Genomic DNA, 13,777 nt, shown 5'->3' with positions numbered 1-13,777 from the left:
CTTCATCAGCGTCAGCATCACCTTCATCAGCATCAGCATCTTCACCCTCTTCACCTTCTTCACTCTGAAACTGATCTGAAGAGAGCAGAGGGCACACAGGGGACTGTCACATACTTCTCTCTACTTTACCACAACTTTACAACCTACAAAACACAGTTAGAGTCTGACGACTACGGAGGTGAGTTTCCTTCTGAGCTCCACCCCCTTTCCTTTACTGACGCTGTGAGGGCGTTTGGGAACTGAGGAGACTCAGCGCTGCAGGTTTGTGAGTGGAGTTCTCTCTCGATACGAGACTCCAGCTGCTCCACAGTCCGTGGTGGGCCGCTCACACTGAAGCTCTCGGTGTCTACGGAGACACGCTGTTGGAGAAGACGCAGAGGGAGGCCTGGCACCTTCCTGCTGAAACAACCATGGACTTCCCTGAAAAAGACGTCACCTCGATGGCAGCATGTCTCTGTAAAACCCCAGCATCCATCTCAACACAGATCACTGATGCCCCCTCCTGGAGGCACAGCACATGTCCAATCTGTTTCTGACTCTCCGAGATGAGCTCAGGTCCAGAGAAGTTGGGGAGTTATTAATCACAGCGTGATGAGTTTTTTTCCTGCAGAGCCGTCTGAGGGCTGGAAGGTCAGGCTCATTCGGCAGTGGTGTTCGACACGGACTGAGATTTCTCCCTGAGTCCCTGAGTCTCCTGCAGTGTTGTGGACGGGTGACTGTGAGAGATCCAAACTCTGAGATCTCACACTGAGAAATGTTCTTTTTCAACTGTCTAACTCTCACAGAGTTTGGCGCCCAATGCCCAGATTGCAGACGCGTCTGTCTCACGTTTGGTGCTTACGGCTCAGTGACGTGACCGGTGAGTGTGATGTGAGACATGGGCCGGGCTTGACTTGGGTAACGACAAGTGGACTCTGGCTCATTTAAAGTGGATCTTTGGCTGCGCTGAGGCTCTCGGACTCACCCCGACCCAACCCCGTTACTCCAGGCCCAACAGCGGCTGAAAAAGAACTGCAGAGGTACCTTATTTGGGCCAAAAATTACATCTGAGTGGAGGCCACGCCCCTTCTCTGCTCCAGAGATTGACCCTTTGATGGACGCTCCTTTGATATTCTCCCGTTTACAGTGGACTCTTCTAAACGGAGAAACTGGAACATTCTATAAACTCGTCCACTGTTTTCTGGAGCGGGTTCAGAGACTGCTCTGGGAATCTGTTCGATTATAAAACTCTGAGATTGAGTTTATTTTTATATGGAATCACAGCTAAAGCCATTTCCTACAGGAATTTACAATTCCACCTTAAAGGCCTCAGGCGCGAGGATTTTAAGGTGGAAATTAAGACTTCAATCTAGTTCTAAACACTTTATCTTTCTGTGACATCGTATCTACATCAGTGTTCTGTGTTGTTATTGTTCCATGATTATGAAATAAAGCGAATTAGAGTTAGATAAATGTAAATTAAACCTGAGAAGCCGTACCGCTGTGCAGTGTTTTGAATCCCTGGTTGGGTGCGCTATTTTCGGCTTGAAGTTCCTCCATCTTCCGCTGCTCCTCGCCCTCAGTTGAACACACTCCACCGCCTTCAGACATCACACGCAGCTTCAGTGAGGGGTTATTAAATGTTGAAAGTTTAAAAATGTGAAATAAACGCGTTAATTTAAGGAAATAACCCCGTAAATGTAGAAGAGCGTAAATAAACTCCGCGGCTCTCAGTCCTTCATTCGAATTTTACCCGCAGAGCTGCGGACCAATAGGAAGCCGCGTTTGGAAACGACGGACCAATGAGAAGGAGGTTCGTCTTTTAGAGGCGCGTCTTCTTCTTAAAGAGACACACCCCGAAACTGGAACTGCGTGAATGAAGCAACGTTAAAGTTTTCTCTTTCTTTATTTCTGTTTTATTCCACTGTTGTTGATAAATGTCATTGGAAATTATGAATAACTTTATATTTCCCGAACGTCCCTCACAGACACACATTTCAACCCACAAACTAATAAAATACATACAAAGTGTTTACGCTTTTGTTGATTCTCACCCGAGATTTAAAACTTATAAAAAGGGCTGATTTTCATGGTGTGACTGGACACAGAAACTGAATATTAAACTTTATATTTTTAACTTAACAGAATACATTATTACAAGGATTTATAGTTTGTATTATTTTAATAATTCTAATTATTATTATTATTCATTATTATTATTTGTGTGATCATTTAAGTACTTTGTAGGATTCTAAGTTATTAAAATAAAAGCCTTAATGAACGTCTGATCGGTGAAGCTGGGGTTGATTACTGAGCCTTGATCCATCACTCGGCCCTCGTCGTTCCGCCCTGAGAGCAGCAGCATGGAGAGTGAGTGTTTACGGGTCTCTAAAATATAAAATCATCTGAATTAAGCCCTTTTTCTCTGAGTAGACTCCAGAATATTTACTGTTTCAGACTTTAACTGGGTTCTGATTGTGGTCTGATTTACAGAAGAGGGCCGTTTATTCCGTTTATTACGGAGCGTTTTATTGGAGATTTCATTTCCACCTTAAATACTGCATCATCCAGTTCCACCTTAAATAGTGTGTCATTAAACTAATTTATTGAAAATATATTTATTTAATTGTCAGTTCCACCTTAAATTAGTAGCCGTCCCATTGCGGCGCTGGAGACGCGTCCTAGAAATGAACTGGAAGCTGTAAAATTTAAGGTGGAACGGTTGATGTCAGAGTCCTTAGAGTTTGGATCCACATATGAAGCTTTTTGTGGTGTTATTCAAAACTAATTTCTGCGTGATCTCTCAGAGACATCCCTCAAAATTAAACAGGCTGATATATGCAAATGAGCTCTGTTCTGATTGGCTGGGCCTCACTCAAGGAGCAGGCCAGGCTGAAGGGACACTTTATTAACTGGTGTGTTTCTGTGTTCAGAGTTGGTGCTGTCCAGGATTCCTCCGGATGAAGGAGACCTAATGGGAGTTCAGGTGACCGGCGAATCCAGACGATCAGGAACTCACCGAGCTCTTAGATTTTAGACATGACTCTCAACTGACCACTAACTGACCGGAAGCTGCTCAGAGTCTCTGACCATTCACTGACCGTAGGGTCCTGTGTCTGCTGTTCTCAGTTTACAGCTCTGGTCAGAATCCTCCAGAACATGGTTGAAATTCCCTGGCTCATTAGATCTGACCTAAAAACTCCACCATAAACACAGTGGGCGGAGCAACAGTCTCTAATCCACTGCCCTCAGTTTAACTCTATCCACTTTGGTCAGAAGGGGGCACAGTGCACTCACCGCTCCACCTCAAACTCCACCTACGAGTGCAGACAGTGGCTCACAGGCCTCTGAACTCCATCTGTTTACTGGCGTTGCACACGAGGGCTGGTGTGCTTCATGTAAATAATATGTTAATAAGATGCTGGTGGGTGGAGCTTTTTTCTTTTTGAAGCTGATTCGTCCACTGCACTCAGGTTTCCACTTTGTACGGACTGTTGATGAATCATGATGGAGGGCTTAGAGAGGTCTGACCAGCGGGGGGCGCTGTGTATTAGGAATAACACTTCTGAAATGTTTGTGTATTTATTTACAGCAGAAATCCTGTAAAAACTGATCTGTGAATCTGACCCTAGATCTGAGGCTCTTTCTCTGTGACCCCCCCCCCCCTCCTTTTCTGACCTCTGACCTCTGTGTCCAGACTCAGTACGGCAGACTGGCGGAGAATTTCACCAGTGCCTTTCTGAAGAGCTGTCTCCCTCATTGTAAAAATGAGTTCGTAGAGGACGTCCTCCAACGCAGAGCCGTGGTTCTGCAGTACGAAAGACCCCCGAGAACCAGGGGCAAGAGGAGCAGAGCCAAGGGCCTCAACGCTAAAGAACGCAGAGAACTGAAAGTGTTTCAGCTCAAACCGGAACATCAGAAGTAGGTATTACACAAGTCAGCACTGTTACTCCACATACAGTGAAGACCCTGTGCTCAGACCCCTGCTGGATCTTCACCTCCTTTAAATCTCTCCACTGACCCATCTCCATGTTCTGATCCGCTGTTACACTGACAGCTAGTGGCCGGGGTGTCTCAGAAATTCTGTGCTAAACCGGTTTTAAACAGAGTTCAAACATAGAGCCGTTTGAGTTTATTGCCTTAATCTTTGTTGTTATTCACAGTTTAACCGTGACATCGGCCTCAGGACAAAACCTGGTGCCTGTAAAATCATGACCAACCACCAGGGGTCACACTCGCAACAGCAGAAATAATGGTTAAAGGTGCACTCAGTGATTTTGTAAAAGAATTCCTGAGGCAGACATTATACTGACACCTAGAGGCCGGGATGCGTCAGAGATTTTGTACTAAACCTGTTATAAAAAGAGGCTGTGGGCACCGTGTGAAAATGGAGCAGAAAAAGTAAAGTGGAGAATATTTTCAGCAAAAATTGTGGATAAATAAGTTTAAAAAATACTACAAACCGGATTCAAAAAAGCTGGGACACGAAAGAATCGTGAATAAAAACTGAATGCAATGATGAGGAGGTGCCAACATCTAATATTTGATTCAGAATAGAACACATCACAGATCAAAAGTTTAAACTGAGAGAATGTATCATTTTAAGGGAAAAATATTGATTCAAAATTTCATGGCGTCAACAAATCCCAAAACAGTTGGGACAAGGCCATTTTTTACCACTGTGTGGCATCCCCCCTTCTTCTTATAACACTCAACAGACGTCTGGGGACAGAGGAGACCAGTTTCTCAAGTTTAGAAATAGGAATTCTCTCCCATTCATGTCTAATACAGGCCTCTAACTGTTCAATCGTCTTGGGCCTTCTTTGTGGCACCTTCCTCTTTATGATGCTCCAAATGTTCTCTACAGGTGAAAGATCTGGACTGCAGGCTGCCATTTCAGTCCCCGGATCCTTCTCCTACGTAGCCGTGATGTTGTGATTGCTGCAAAATGTGGTCTGGCATTATCTTGTTGAAAAATGCAGGTCTTCCCTGAAATAGATGATGTCTAGATGGGAGCGTATGTTGCTCTAGAACCTGAACATAGTTCTCTGCATTAATGGTGCCTTTCCAGACATGCGAGCTGCCCATGCCACAAGCACTCATGCAGCCCCATACCATCAGTGATGCAGGCTTCTGAACGGAGCGTCGATAACAACTCGGGTTATCCTTGTCCTCTCTGGTCCGGACGACATGGCGTCCCAGTGTTCCATAAAGAACTTCAAATCGTGACTCATCTGACCACAGAACAGTCTTCCATTTTGCCACACTCCATTTTAAAAGACCCCTGGCCCAGTGCAAATGTCTGAGCTTGTGGAGCTCGCTTAGAAATGGCTTCTTCTTTGCACTGTAGAGTTTCAGCTGGCGACGGCGGACGGCACGGTGGATTGTGTTCACTGACAATGCTTTCTGGAAGTATTCCTGAGCCCATTCTGTTATTTCCTTGACAGTGGCATTCCTGTTTGAGGTGCAGTGACGTTTAAGGGCCCGGAGATCACGAGCATCCAGTAGAGTTTTACGGCCTTGATCCTTACACACAGCAATTGTTCCAGATTCTCTGAATCTTTTGATGATGTTATGCACGGTTGATGATGATAACTTAAAAGTCTTTGCTATTTTACGCTGGGTAACACCATTCTGGTATCGCTGCACTATCTTTCTGCGCAACAATGGTGGAATTGGTGATCCTCTTACCATCTTGGCTTCAGAGAGACACTGACACTCTGAGAAGCTCTTTTTATACACAATCATGTTGTCAATTGACCTAATTAGTGTTAATTGGTCTTCCAGCTGTTCGTAATATGCTCAATTTCCTTTTTCCAGCAACTTATTGCTACTTGTCCCAACCTTTTTGGGATTCGTTGACACTGTGGAATTTTGAATCAACATATTTTTCCTTTAAAATGTTACATTAACTCAGATTAAACGTTTGATCTGTCATCTATGTTCTATTACGAATAAAATATTGACATTTGCCGTCTCCACATCATTGCATTCAGTTTTTATTCACAATTTGTTTAGTGTCCCAACTCTTTTTGGAGTCCGTTTTGTAACGTAAACATTGTTGGCTGCAGCTTTAAATACTGACGCATTAAAGGGTCCGTATCTCATCTTTATCTTCGTCATAAGTTCCTCTTCTGAGGCCTTTGTGGTGTTTATTAGATGTCAGCCCTGGGTTAAACGGCTGTGGTTATAATACATGCTAATGAGATCTGTTCTGATTGGTGGGGGTCTGTGCAGGTATGAGCTCTTCCTGCCGTTACACGAGTTGTGGAAGCAGTACGTGGTGGAGCTGTGTAACCTCAGACCGGGAAGGTGAGGACAGAATGACCCCACACACAAATAGTTACCCCCCCCCCCTTCCCCCTGTTCCCCAGCACTCAGGACCCCCACAGAGCAGGTGTGATGCGGTGGTGGATCATTCTCAGCGCTGCAGTGACACTGACGTGGTGGTGGTGTGTTAGTGTGTGTTGTGCTGGTGTAGAGTGGATCAGACACAGCAGTGCTGCTGGAGTTTTTAAACCCTGTGTCCACTCTCTGTCCACTCTGTGAGACACTCCTCCCTCGTTGGTCCACCTTGTAGATGTAGAGTCAGAGACAGTAGCTCATCTGTCGCTGCACAGTGTGTGTCGCTCGTCCTCTAGTCCTTCATCAGTGACACAGGACGCTGTCGGCTGGATGTTTTTGGTCGGTGGACTGTTCTCAGTCCAGACACTGAGGGGTTTAAAAACTCCAGCAGCACTGCTGTGTCTGATCCACTCTACACCAGCACAACACACACTAACACACCACCACCACGTCAGTGTCACTGCAGCGCTGAGAATGATCCACCACCACATCACACCTGCTCTGTGTGTGTGTGTGTGTGTGTTGTATATCACAGTGATATGGTGTGGTCTGTATGTGTTTCTCCTGATGCGCAGTAATCCTCAGATGATTCAGCAGAAACTCCTGAAAGCTGACTTCCACGGCGCAGTTTTAACAGGTCGGTGTTTTCTGTAAATAAAAGTATTTAATTTAATTTCTAAATGTCTTCAGAGAGAGAGTTAGGACACGTCCTCCACAGGGGACAGCTCCCTCTCCACGCGTCCCTTGCTTCCACTCAGAACATCTGCAGATTTCTGTTCGTTTGAGGAGTGGAGCCCTGACTTTCCCCTCGGGCCTGTTTCCGTTATTGTGTTCGCAGTGGTGCGGTCCAAATGCCCGTCGTACGTCGGGGCGAGTGGGATCCTGGTGCAGGAGCTGAAGCACGTCTTTAAGATCATCACCAAAGAAAACAAACTCAAGGGTAAGAGCTCGTTCCGTTTGTTCCTCTCAGGTTTAAAGGGCGTCTCTTTCTGGGGTTTCACTCTAAGCACAGAGTTCTTCAGTGAAGCTACTGGAGAAAGATGAAGGGGAACACGTTCTCTGTGTACTCTGGTGTTCCAGGTGGTTGTTAGGATGATGTTATCATTAGTAATAGATGTAGTCAAAGATGTGAAGCAGAAAATGGTTTAAACAGTTGGTTATTATTGGGTTATAATCTTTATTTCTCAAAACTATGAAACCCTTTAGAGACTTTAAAACGGCTCTGGACTGTGTTTTTCAGAGAGGGGGGGGGCACGACGTCTGATTGGAACATTGCTGTTTCTAACGTTATTTATATTTCTTTGTTTCCTCGCAGTGATTCCGAAGAGGAACAGTGTGTTCCGTGTGGAAATCGGAGACTTCATCACACACATCTACGGCAGTAAGTTTGAGTTGCGCTCCAGCGAGAGATCGGCCAAAAAATTCAAACAGAAAGGAACCATCGACTTGTGAAAAAACTTCAAAAACAGCTCCTCTCCTCTCCTCCGTTAACGGACCTGCGGTTCTCTCCGTCAGCGCCGAGACGTTTCAGTGCCTTGTTTCTGTCTTTTACTCCTCAGACTGCGCCGTGTTTATGATTTGGCCTCAAGGGGGCGCTGGTGTTGGTTCAGTTTCAGACGCAATGTAAAAATGTGAGATTTAAGCGTTTCATTGAGAGTTTTGTTTTTTTCAGAGCAGTTTTCGATTTCCGGTTTCGGCCACTAGGGGCAGTGTTGATTTATTTATTTTTAACCGTGGCCATGAGTTTGTTCCTACGCTTTACGAGTCCTTTCCTCTGTTTGTTCAGATGTAAAACGAGCTCACGTCCCACTCACCCCCCCTCATTAGGAGCTGCTCCACAAGGGGGCGCTGTTCACTGCTTCAAATCAAAGACACTGTGGCTCTGTAATTAAACAGAGTGTGGTTTTGTGAAAAGTAAGAGGAGGCGAAGGAAGGGTGTGTAAAGTGTGGGAATAAGTTAAAGAAGCGTGTGCTGTTCCCAGCTGTAGCTCTGAGTTTATTTTGTAGCTGTGTAAAGTGTAAATGCAGTGGGAGGTTTAATTACAGTTCTGTTGTGTGTCCACATGGGGGCGCTGTGTGTCTTTAGACTGCAGTGACTGAGTCTGTGGCGGACATTTACTTTTATAACCACAGTGGAAATTAACACACACACACACACACACACACACACTCTTCTGGAGAACAATAAACATATCGTACGACATTAACACACCACCACCCTCTAAACGTGTGTGACGTAAATGTGTTTTAGTTGAAAAATGTCGTCACTTTATTCGGAATTTAATATTCAGACATTCCCCGTCTCACTGAGAGAAGGCCCTGGAGGTTAATGTGTGTTTACACAGTTACAGTATAATCTCAGTCTGGTGAGAGGAAGAATAACAAACAGCACGGGCCTTTAATAACATGTTTATTAACAGTGTGAACAGTACAGTAATAAAGTGCGTGTATTAAACTCCTCCCTCTCTGTAGTTCATTTAAAGTAAAGTGTTTACAGTGAATTCTAATAAATAATACATTCATTCACAAAAAGGCTGTTGTTTTCCAGACGAGAGCCTTCAGTTCAGAGGCTGAGAAACTGCAGCTGATTAAAGGGTAAATGCTGTGAATCTGAACCTGTTCGTCCGGTTCCACAGCTCTGTTTCTGTAGAAATCCAGCTTTTAAAAGTTCAGAGCTCCACAGATTTACAGTAACTCACTTCTTCTGCTCTTTTTCTCCGTGTTCTTCTCGAGTGAAACGCTATGAAAGGAGCTCAGGGTTGTTCTGTAGTGGAGGTGTATTTCATCCCTCAGCTCCCGTGTTGTGTCGGTAGAAAGGTTATGAGCAGTGTTCCAGGGCCGTGTTCCTGCAGCTCGGTCGGTGAGAGCCGGCGCCGGGTCCGGACGGAGCGGCCGCGGTGAGAACGCCGCTCTGCGCCGAGTTAGTGCTTCTGATTCCTCCTCTTCTCCGGAGGCAGAGTCCCTCACAGACCTTCATCTGGGGTCCTCCGAACCCGAGGGGTCCGTCTGAGGGGGTGAGTGCTGCTGTGGAGGGTAGTGTTGCTGGGTCCGGTCCGGTCCGGCCTGGTCTAGAGCAGTGGAGGTCTGGCGTGCTGGGGGTTAAAGTAGCAGTAGGGGGAGAAGTCTTCTCCGAACCACTGGGTGGGGACGCGGTTCTGATCCGGTCCTCCTTCCTCGTCGCTGGACGTCTCGTATTTGGGCTTTTCCTCCGTGGAGCTGGTCTTCCAGTCGGACGAGGCCTGCCTCTTGGCTCTGAGGCCCGGTTTGGGGTTCTGCAGGCGCTCCTGGCCCTCCAGAGCGTGTTTGCAGAGCGTGCAGATGCGGACGGGTTTGCGGGAGATGTGGTGCAGGACGGCGCGGGCTTTGGAGCAGTTCTTGCAGACGATGAAGCCGCAGCGTCTGCAGTGGTGCCGACGGTGCGCCACGGTGAAGCGCTCGGAGCAGCGCATGCAGATGTCGGAGGCCTGATCCGGGACCCAGGCGGCGGCGAAGTCCCGAGCCGGGGTCACGCCCAGACGCCGCAGCTGCTCCTCCCTGCACCTCTCGATGTGCTCCATCCACATCCTCTTCTCCTCCGCAGACGCCGCCGCCACCTGGAAGGACTTCCTCGGCGTCTTCAGCAGCCACTGGTTCCTCATGTCCTCCCCGTCCTCCAGGTCCTCCAGCAGAACCTCCTCCAGACGCACCACCTGCTGGCCCTTGTTCCAGCGCCCAGCCACCACCACGCTGCCGTACACCAGGATGTCGTTAAACAGGAAGAAGGCCTTGGGCTGCGGCCGGCGCCGACTCAGCTTCATCAGCCTGCCCTCGCCCACCAGCACGCGGCCCGGCACCAGCAGGCCTCGCCCCGACGGCCCGAACGAGTTCTCCACCGCCTGGATACGCTCCCGGTTCTCCACGGAGAAGCGCAGGTCCTCCGGCACCGCCATCGCTGCCCCTGGACATAGAGAAAAGACAGCAGTTACAGAACCGGTCCAGACACTGAGACCGGGCCCCAGAACCGCCTCGGTACGGGTCACTGCCCCCTCCAACGCAGCAAAGGCTCTACACTTCCAGGGCTCTGTTCAGAACTGCACCGACACTGCTTTACATTTACTCTCCACCTTAAAACCAGCGTAGAACCCTCAGTGCCTTTAAACGGTTCTCTCTGGGGGTCTGTGGTTCCACGTGGAACCTCTGCACTTTCAAAAGAGCCGTGGTCTAAAGGTTGGGGAAGAGGATGTGAGCGTGAGCTGATGGTTTCGGATTAAACCGCTGCAGGTAAATGTTTACAGAAACAATGCTGTAATCTGAGGAATATACAACAATACGACCCTTAAATCCACACTGAGTCGGTTCTGTGAAATAATCCAGAACGTTCAGGAGGGTGTCAGTTCGAATGAAACCGAAGGGAACCGACGGCTCGGGTCACGTTTAAGATAAAGTACAACAACAAGACGATGTGAATAAAGACAATAAACAGCCAAAGACCTCGAGACGTGGGGCTCAGCTTCTGAAGTGGAATAGAATATAATTAGATCTCGATGTTCATTTTTACCTGAATTCTTTTGTTTTCTGTTGAGTCTCCAGAGGATTTCTCTCTCTCTCTGTCTCTCTCTCGCTCTCTCTCTGCGTGTGTGTGTGTGTGTTATGGTGTGTGACTCTGGTCACACTATGGTGTGACTATGGTGTGTTAAGGTGTGGACTCTTTATACTCGGCGGAGACTCGTATTTCCTGTTTGAGCGGGGATTTCTAAACCACCTCAGAAATTCTAGAAAAAAAGAGATGTGACATCGAGGGAAAAACACATTTCTGTTAGTGACCTTCAGCACACATTCTCACACACACACACACACACACACACACACACACTTCCTAAAGGCTGCTTTAATAAATCAGTGTTTATGTGGCATTTGATACATCCCCCTGCTTCTTCAGCCCTGACACCGGAGCCCAGTCTGATACAGAACAGAGTCCAACAGAGAGTCTCCGTGGTGCGGGACAGTGTCGGATCAGATCTGAAACAGAGGTCAGAGCCGTGCAGAGCTCTCGGATCTTTAGGAACCGGAGTTAGTCCCGACTCTGAAACAGAACCGAGGACGTCAGAGGAGCCCCGACTTTAGAGGCTTTTAAACGGAGACCGAAACCCGTTCGAGGCGCTACAGCTCGCTTTAAATCGGCCCTCACTCTTTGTTCTGGAGCAGCTCCTAGTCTCCACTCTTTTATTGTTCGCTTTAGTTCTTTACATCGTTTTAATCCTGTTTTCTTTCACTTTTTTGATGTATTTTCTTTTAATGCACTATTTTTGATTCTTGCTTTTAATTTAACAGTTTTTTACTGTTTCTTTTGACTCTGTGAAGCACTTTATAATGAACCTCCCTCACCTCGTGAAAGAATAAACCCAGCACTGAACCTTAACATCACACTGCACTGATACTTTAACACGGGTCTCACCGGGGCCCCTGAGCCTCAGAACCGGACCTGGAGCAGTGGGAGACGGGTCACAGAGGGGTGAGGGTCCGGCGCTGACCCAGGGAAGAAGGCAAGTGGGCGGAGTCAGTGAGGAGCTGTGGGTGATGTTCTACTGGAGAACATTGGGTTCTGGAGTTCTGTGGATGTTCCTCTGACCCGGACCCCCTCCCTAACCCCTGCAGCGCTGTTCCCACTCGGCACTGTCCTCTCTCAGAAACAAAACCCAGTTCCAGGTCCCGACTCGGCTCCAGATTCCTCGGATCTCAGTCCGGTCCGGAGTCTGTGGAGGAGCTGGAGGAACCGGTCCGGACCGTGGAGGTCTGACTACACCTCACAGTGCACAGCACTCACAGTTTTGAGCGTGTGTGTGTGTGTGTGAATGTGAATGTGTGTGTGTGTGTGTGTGTGAATGTGTGTGTGAGTGTGTGTTATTATTAATATCATTATGTTTTTATTTTTGTTGCTAAAGGTGTGGCATTTACTACAAAATCAGATGTTTCAGATAAAAAGGAACATCCACAGAGATTAAGAAATAGTGTGAAATGGAGAGAGAGAGAGTGAGAGGGAGGGAGGGGGAGAATGACACACAGGAAACACTGACTCACTGCCTGACCACACAACAACACGCTCATCAGCGAGTGTCCAGTGGTTCAGTAAGACGTCGGGTGCAGGGTGAACACAAAAAAAACAGGATCTCTGTGAGTGTGGGGTTCAGTTACTACATCATTAAACTCAGCAGCTGTCCTTCACACACTCCAACTCATCCCAGAGGAACTCCATCGCTCCACAGAACACACTTCCACTGTCCTGTTCCGCAAGGTTTACACGCCACGGTTTAGTCCCTACTCGACTCGCTCCGAACCACGAGACAACAGCCACTAAACAAGAACCCGCTTCCAGAACCAGGACCTGATTCACCTGGTGGAGGAGGGGAACAGACGAGGAGAGTGCAGTGGAGGAGGGTAGGGACCCTAGAGTGGAAAAGCACCAATAGCGTCCACACTCTGTCAGTGCAGAGGGCTGTCTACACACTTTTGGACACTTGGCTTTTGAAAGAGTTTTAGCTTTAATCCTGAGGTCCATCCATTATCTGTAACCCTTACACAGTTCAGGGGCACGGTGGGTCCAGAGCCTACCTGGAATCATTGGAAACCGGAGCACCTGGAGGAAACCCACGCAGACACAGAAAGAACACACCACACTCCTCACAGACAGTCACCCGGAGGAAACCCACGCAGACACAGAGAGAACACATCACACTCCTCACAGACAGTCACCCGGAGGAAACCCACGCAGACACAGGGAGAACACACCACACTCCTCACAGACAGTCACCCGGAGGAAACCCACGCAGACACAGAGAGAACACACCACACCCCTCACAGACAGTCACCCGGAGGAAACCCACGCAGACACAGGGAGAACACGCCACACTCCTCACAGACAGTCACCCGGAGGAAACCCACGCAGACACAGGGAGAACACGCCACACTCCTCACAGACAGTCACCCGGAGGAAACCCACGCAGACACAGGGAGAACACACCACACTCAATTTAATTTAATTTTACAATTTTCAAATGGAAAAAAAGGTCATCTCTCTCTCTGTAAAGTCCCGTGTGTGTGCTTAATGCTATGTTTGTCGAAATCCAGAGGTGTTTTACAACTCTGTTTTGAGTCAACACTAATACATAACATTTCCTCATTCTCTCTCTCTCTCTCTCTCTCTCTCTCGCTCTCTCTCTCGCTCTCTCTCTCTGTTGTGGAACCCTGAGGGAAATTTAAAAACCCTTTTTAAACAGATTTCAGAGCAGAATTAACCCGTGTTTATTGTGATAAGTATTTTAGAATTGCTTTTTAAAAAGTGAGTTGATCTGGTGTTTGATCACGGCTCAGTGAGAGACTGCGTTGAAAAGGGTTTGAGAATAACATTCTTCAACAAGGAACAGGAAAGAAGTGTGGGATTTTATCATCTACAGCTTTCAACAGCATCAGCAGGTTC

At 47.5% G+C, this 13,777-nt stretch overlaps 3 protein-coding genes across 3 annotated transcripts in view; 1 reads left to right on the top strand and 2 right to left on the bottom strand.

The window, feature by feature from the left end:
- shcbp1 (SHC SH2-domain binding protein 1) overlaps positions 1-1,740 on the bottom strand; it is a 30,876-nt gene extending 29,136 nt beyond the window's left edge. The window contains 2 exon segments of the mRNA XM_066657409.1: positions 1-75; positions 1,479-1,740. The exon segment at positions 1-75 is cut by the window's left edge and continues 165 nt beyond it. Of these exon segments, the coding sequence (XP_066513506.1) occupies positions 1-75; positions 1,479-1,590 (187 nt within the window). The 5' untranslated portion in view covers positions 1,591-1,740.
- A 582-nt stretch (positions 1,741-2,322) lies between these two features.
- Positions 2,323-9,337, top strand: LOC136678385 (ribonuclease P protein subunit p29-like). The gene is made up of 7 exons (XM_066656438.1): positions 2,323-2,349; positions 2,913-2,965; positions 3,677-3,900; positions 6,217-6,291; positions 6,900-6,961; positions 7,163-7,264; positions 7,640-9,337. Exons 1-7 carry the CDS (start codon positions 2,343-2,345, stop codon positions 7,774-7,776), a joined length of 660 nt encoding a protein of 219 aa, XP_066512535.1. The 5' UTR covers positions 2,323-2,342; the 3' UTR covers positions 7,777-9,337.
- Positions 9,338-9,378: 41 nt separating this feature from the next.
- On the bottom strand, positions 9,379-11,103 carry plekhf1 (pleckstrin homology domain containing, family F (with FYVE domain) member 1). The gene is made up of 2 exons (XM_066656437.1): positions 10,862-11,103; positions 9,379-10,261 (listed from the first exon to the last, which is right to left on the bottom strand). The coding sequence occupies exon 2, from the start codon at positions 10,251-10,253 to the stop codon at positions 9,393-9,395; it is 861 nt and encodes a 286-aa protein (XP_066512534.1). The 5' UTR covers positions 10,254-10,261; positions 10,862-11,103; the 3' UTR covers positions 9,379-9,392.
- Between the last annotated feature and the right edge of the window lie 2,674 nt (positions 11,104-13,777).

The sequence above is a fragment of the Hoplias malabaricus genome, chromosome Y, assembly GCF_029633855.1.
Source record: "Hoplias malabaricus isolate fHopMal1 chromosome Y, fHopMal1.hap1, whole genome shotgun sequence".
NCBI lineage: Eukaryota > Metazoa > Chordata > Actinopteri > Characiformes > Erythrinidae > Hoplias > Hoplias malabaricus.
This window is presented reverse-complemented; position numbering and strand designations above follow the sequence as displayed.

What these genes read in the sequence shown, in the direction of transcription:
- LOC136678385 (XM_066656438.1), top strand. An exon ending in TGTAACCTCAGACCGGGAAG is followed by an intron (nt 6,292 to 6,899) that starts GTGAGGACAGAA and finishes CCTGATGCGCAG; the next exon opens with TAATCCTCAGATGATTCAGC. An exon ending in CAAAGAAAACAAACTCAAGG is followed by an intron (nt 7,265 to 7,639) that starts GTAAGAGCTCGT and finishes GTTTCCTCGCAG; the next exon opens with TGATTCCGAAGAGGAACAGT.
- plekhf1 (XM_066656437.1), bottom strand. Translation starts at nt 10,253, where the DNA reads ATGGCGGTGCCGGAGGACCTGCGCTTCTCCGTGGAGAACCGGGAGCGT.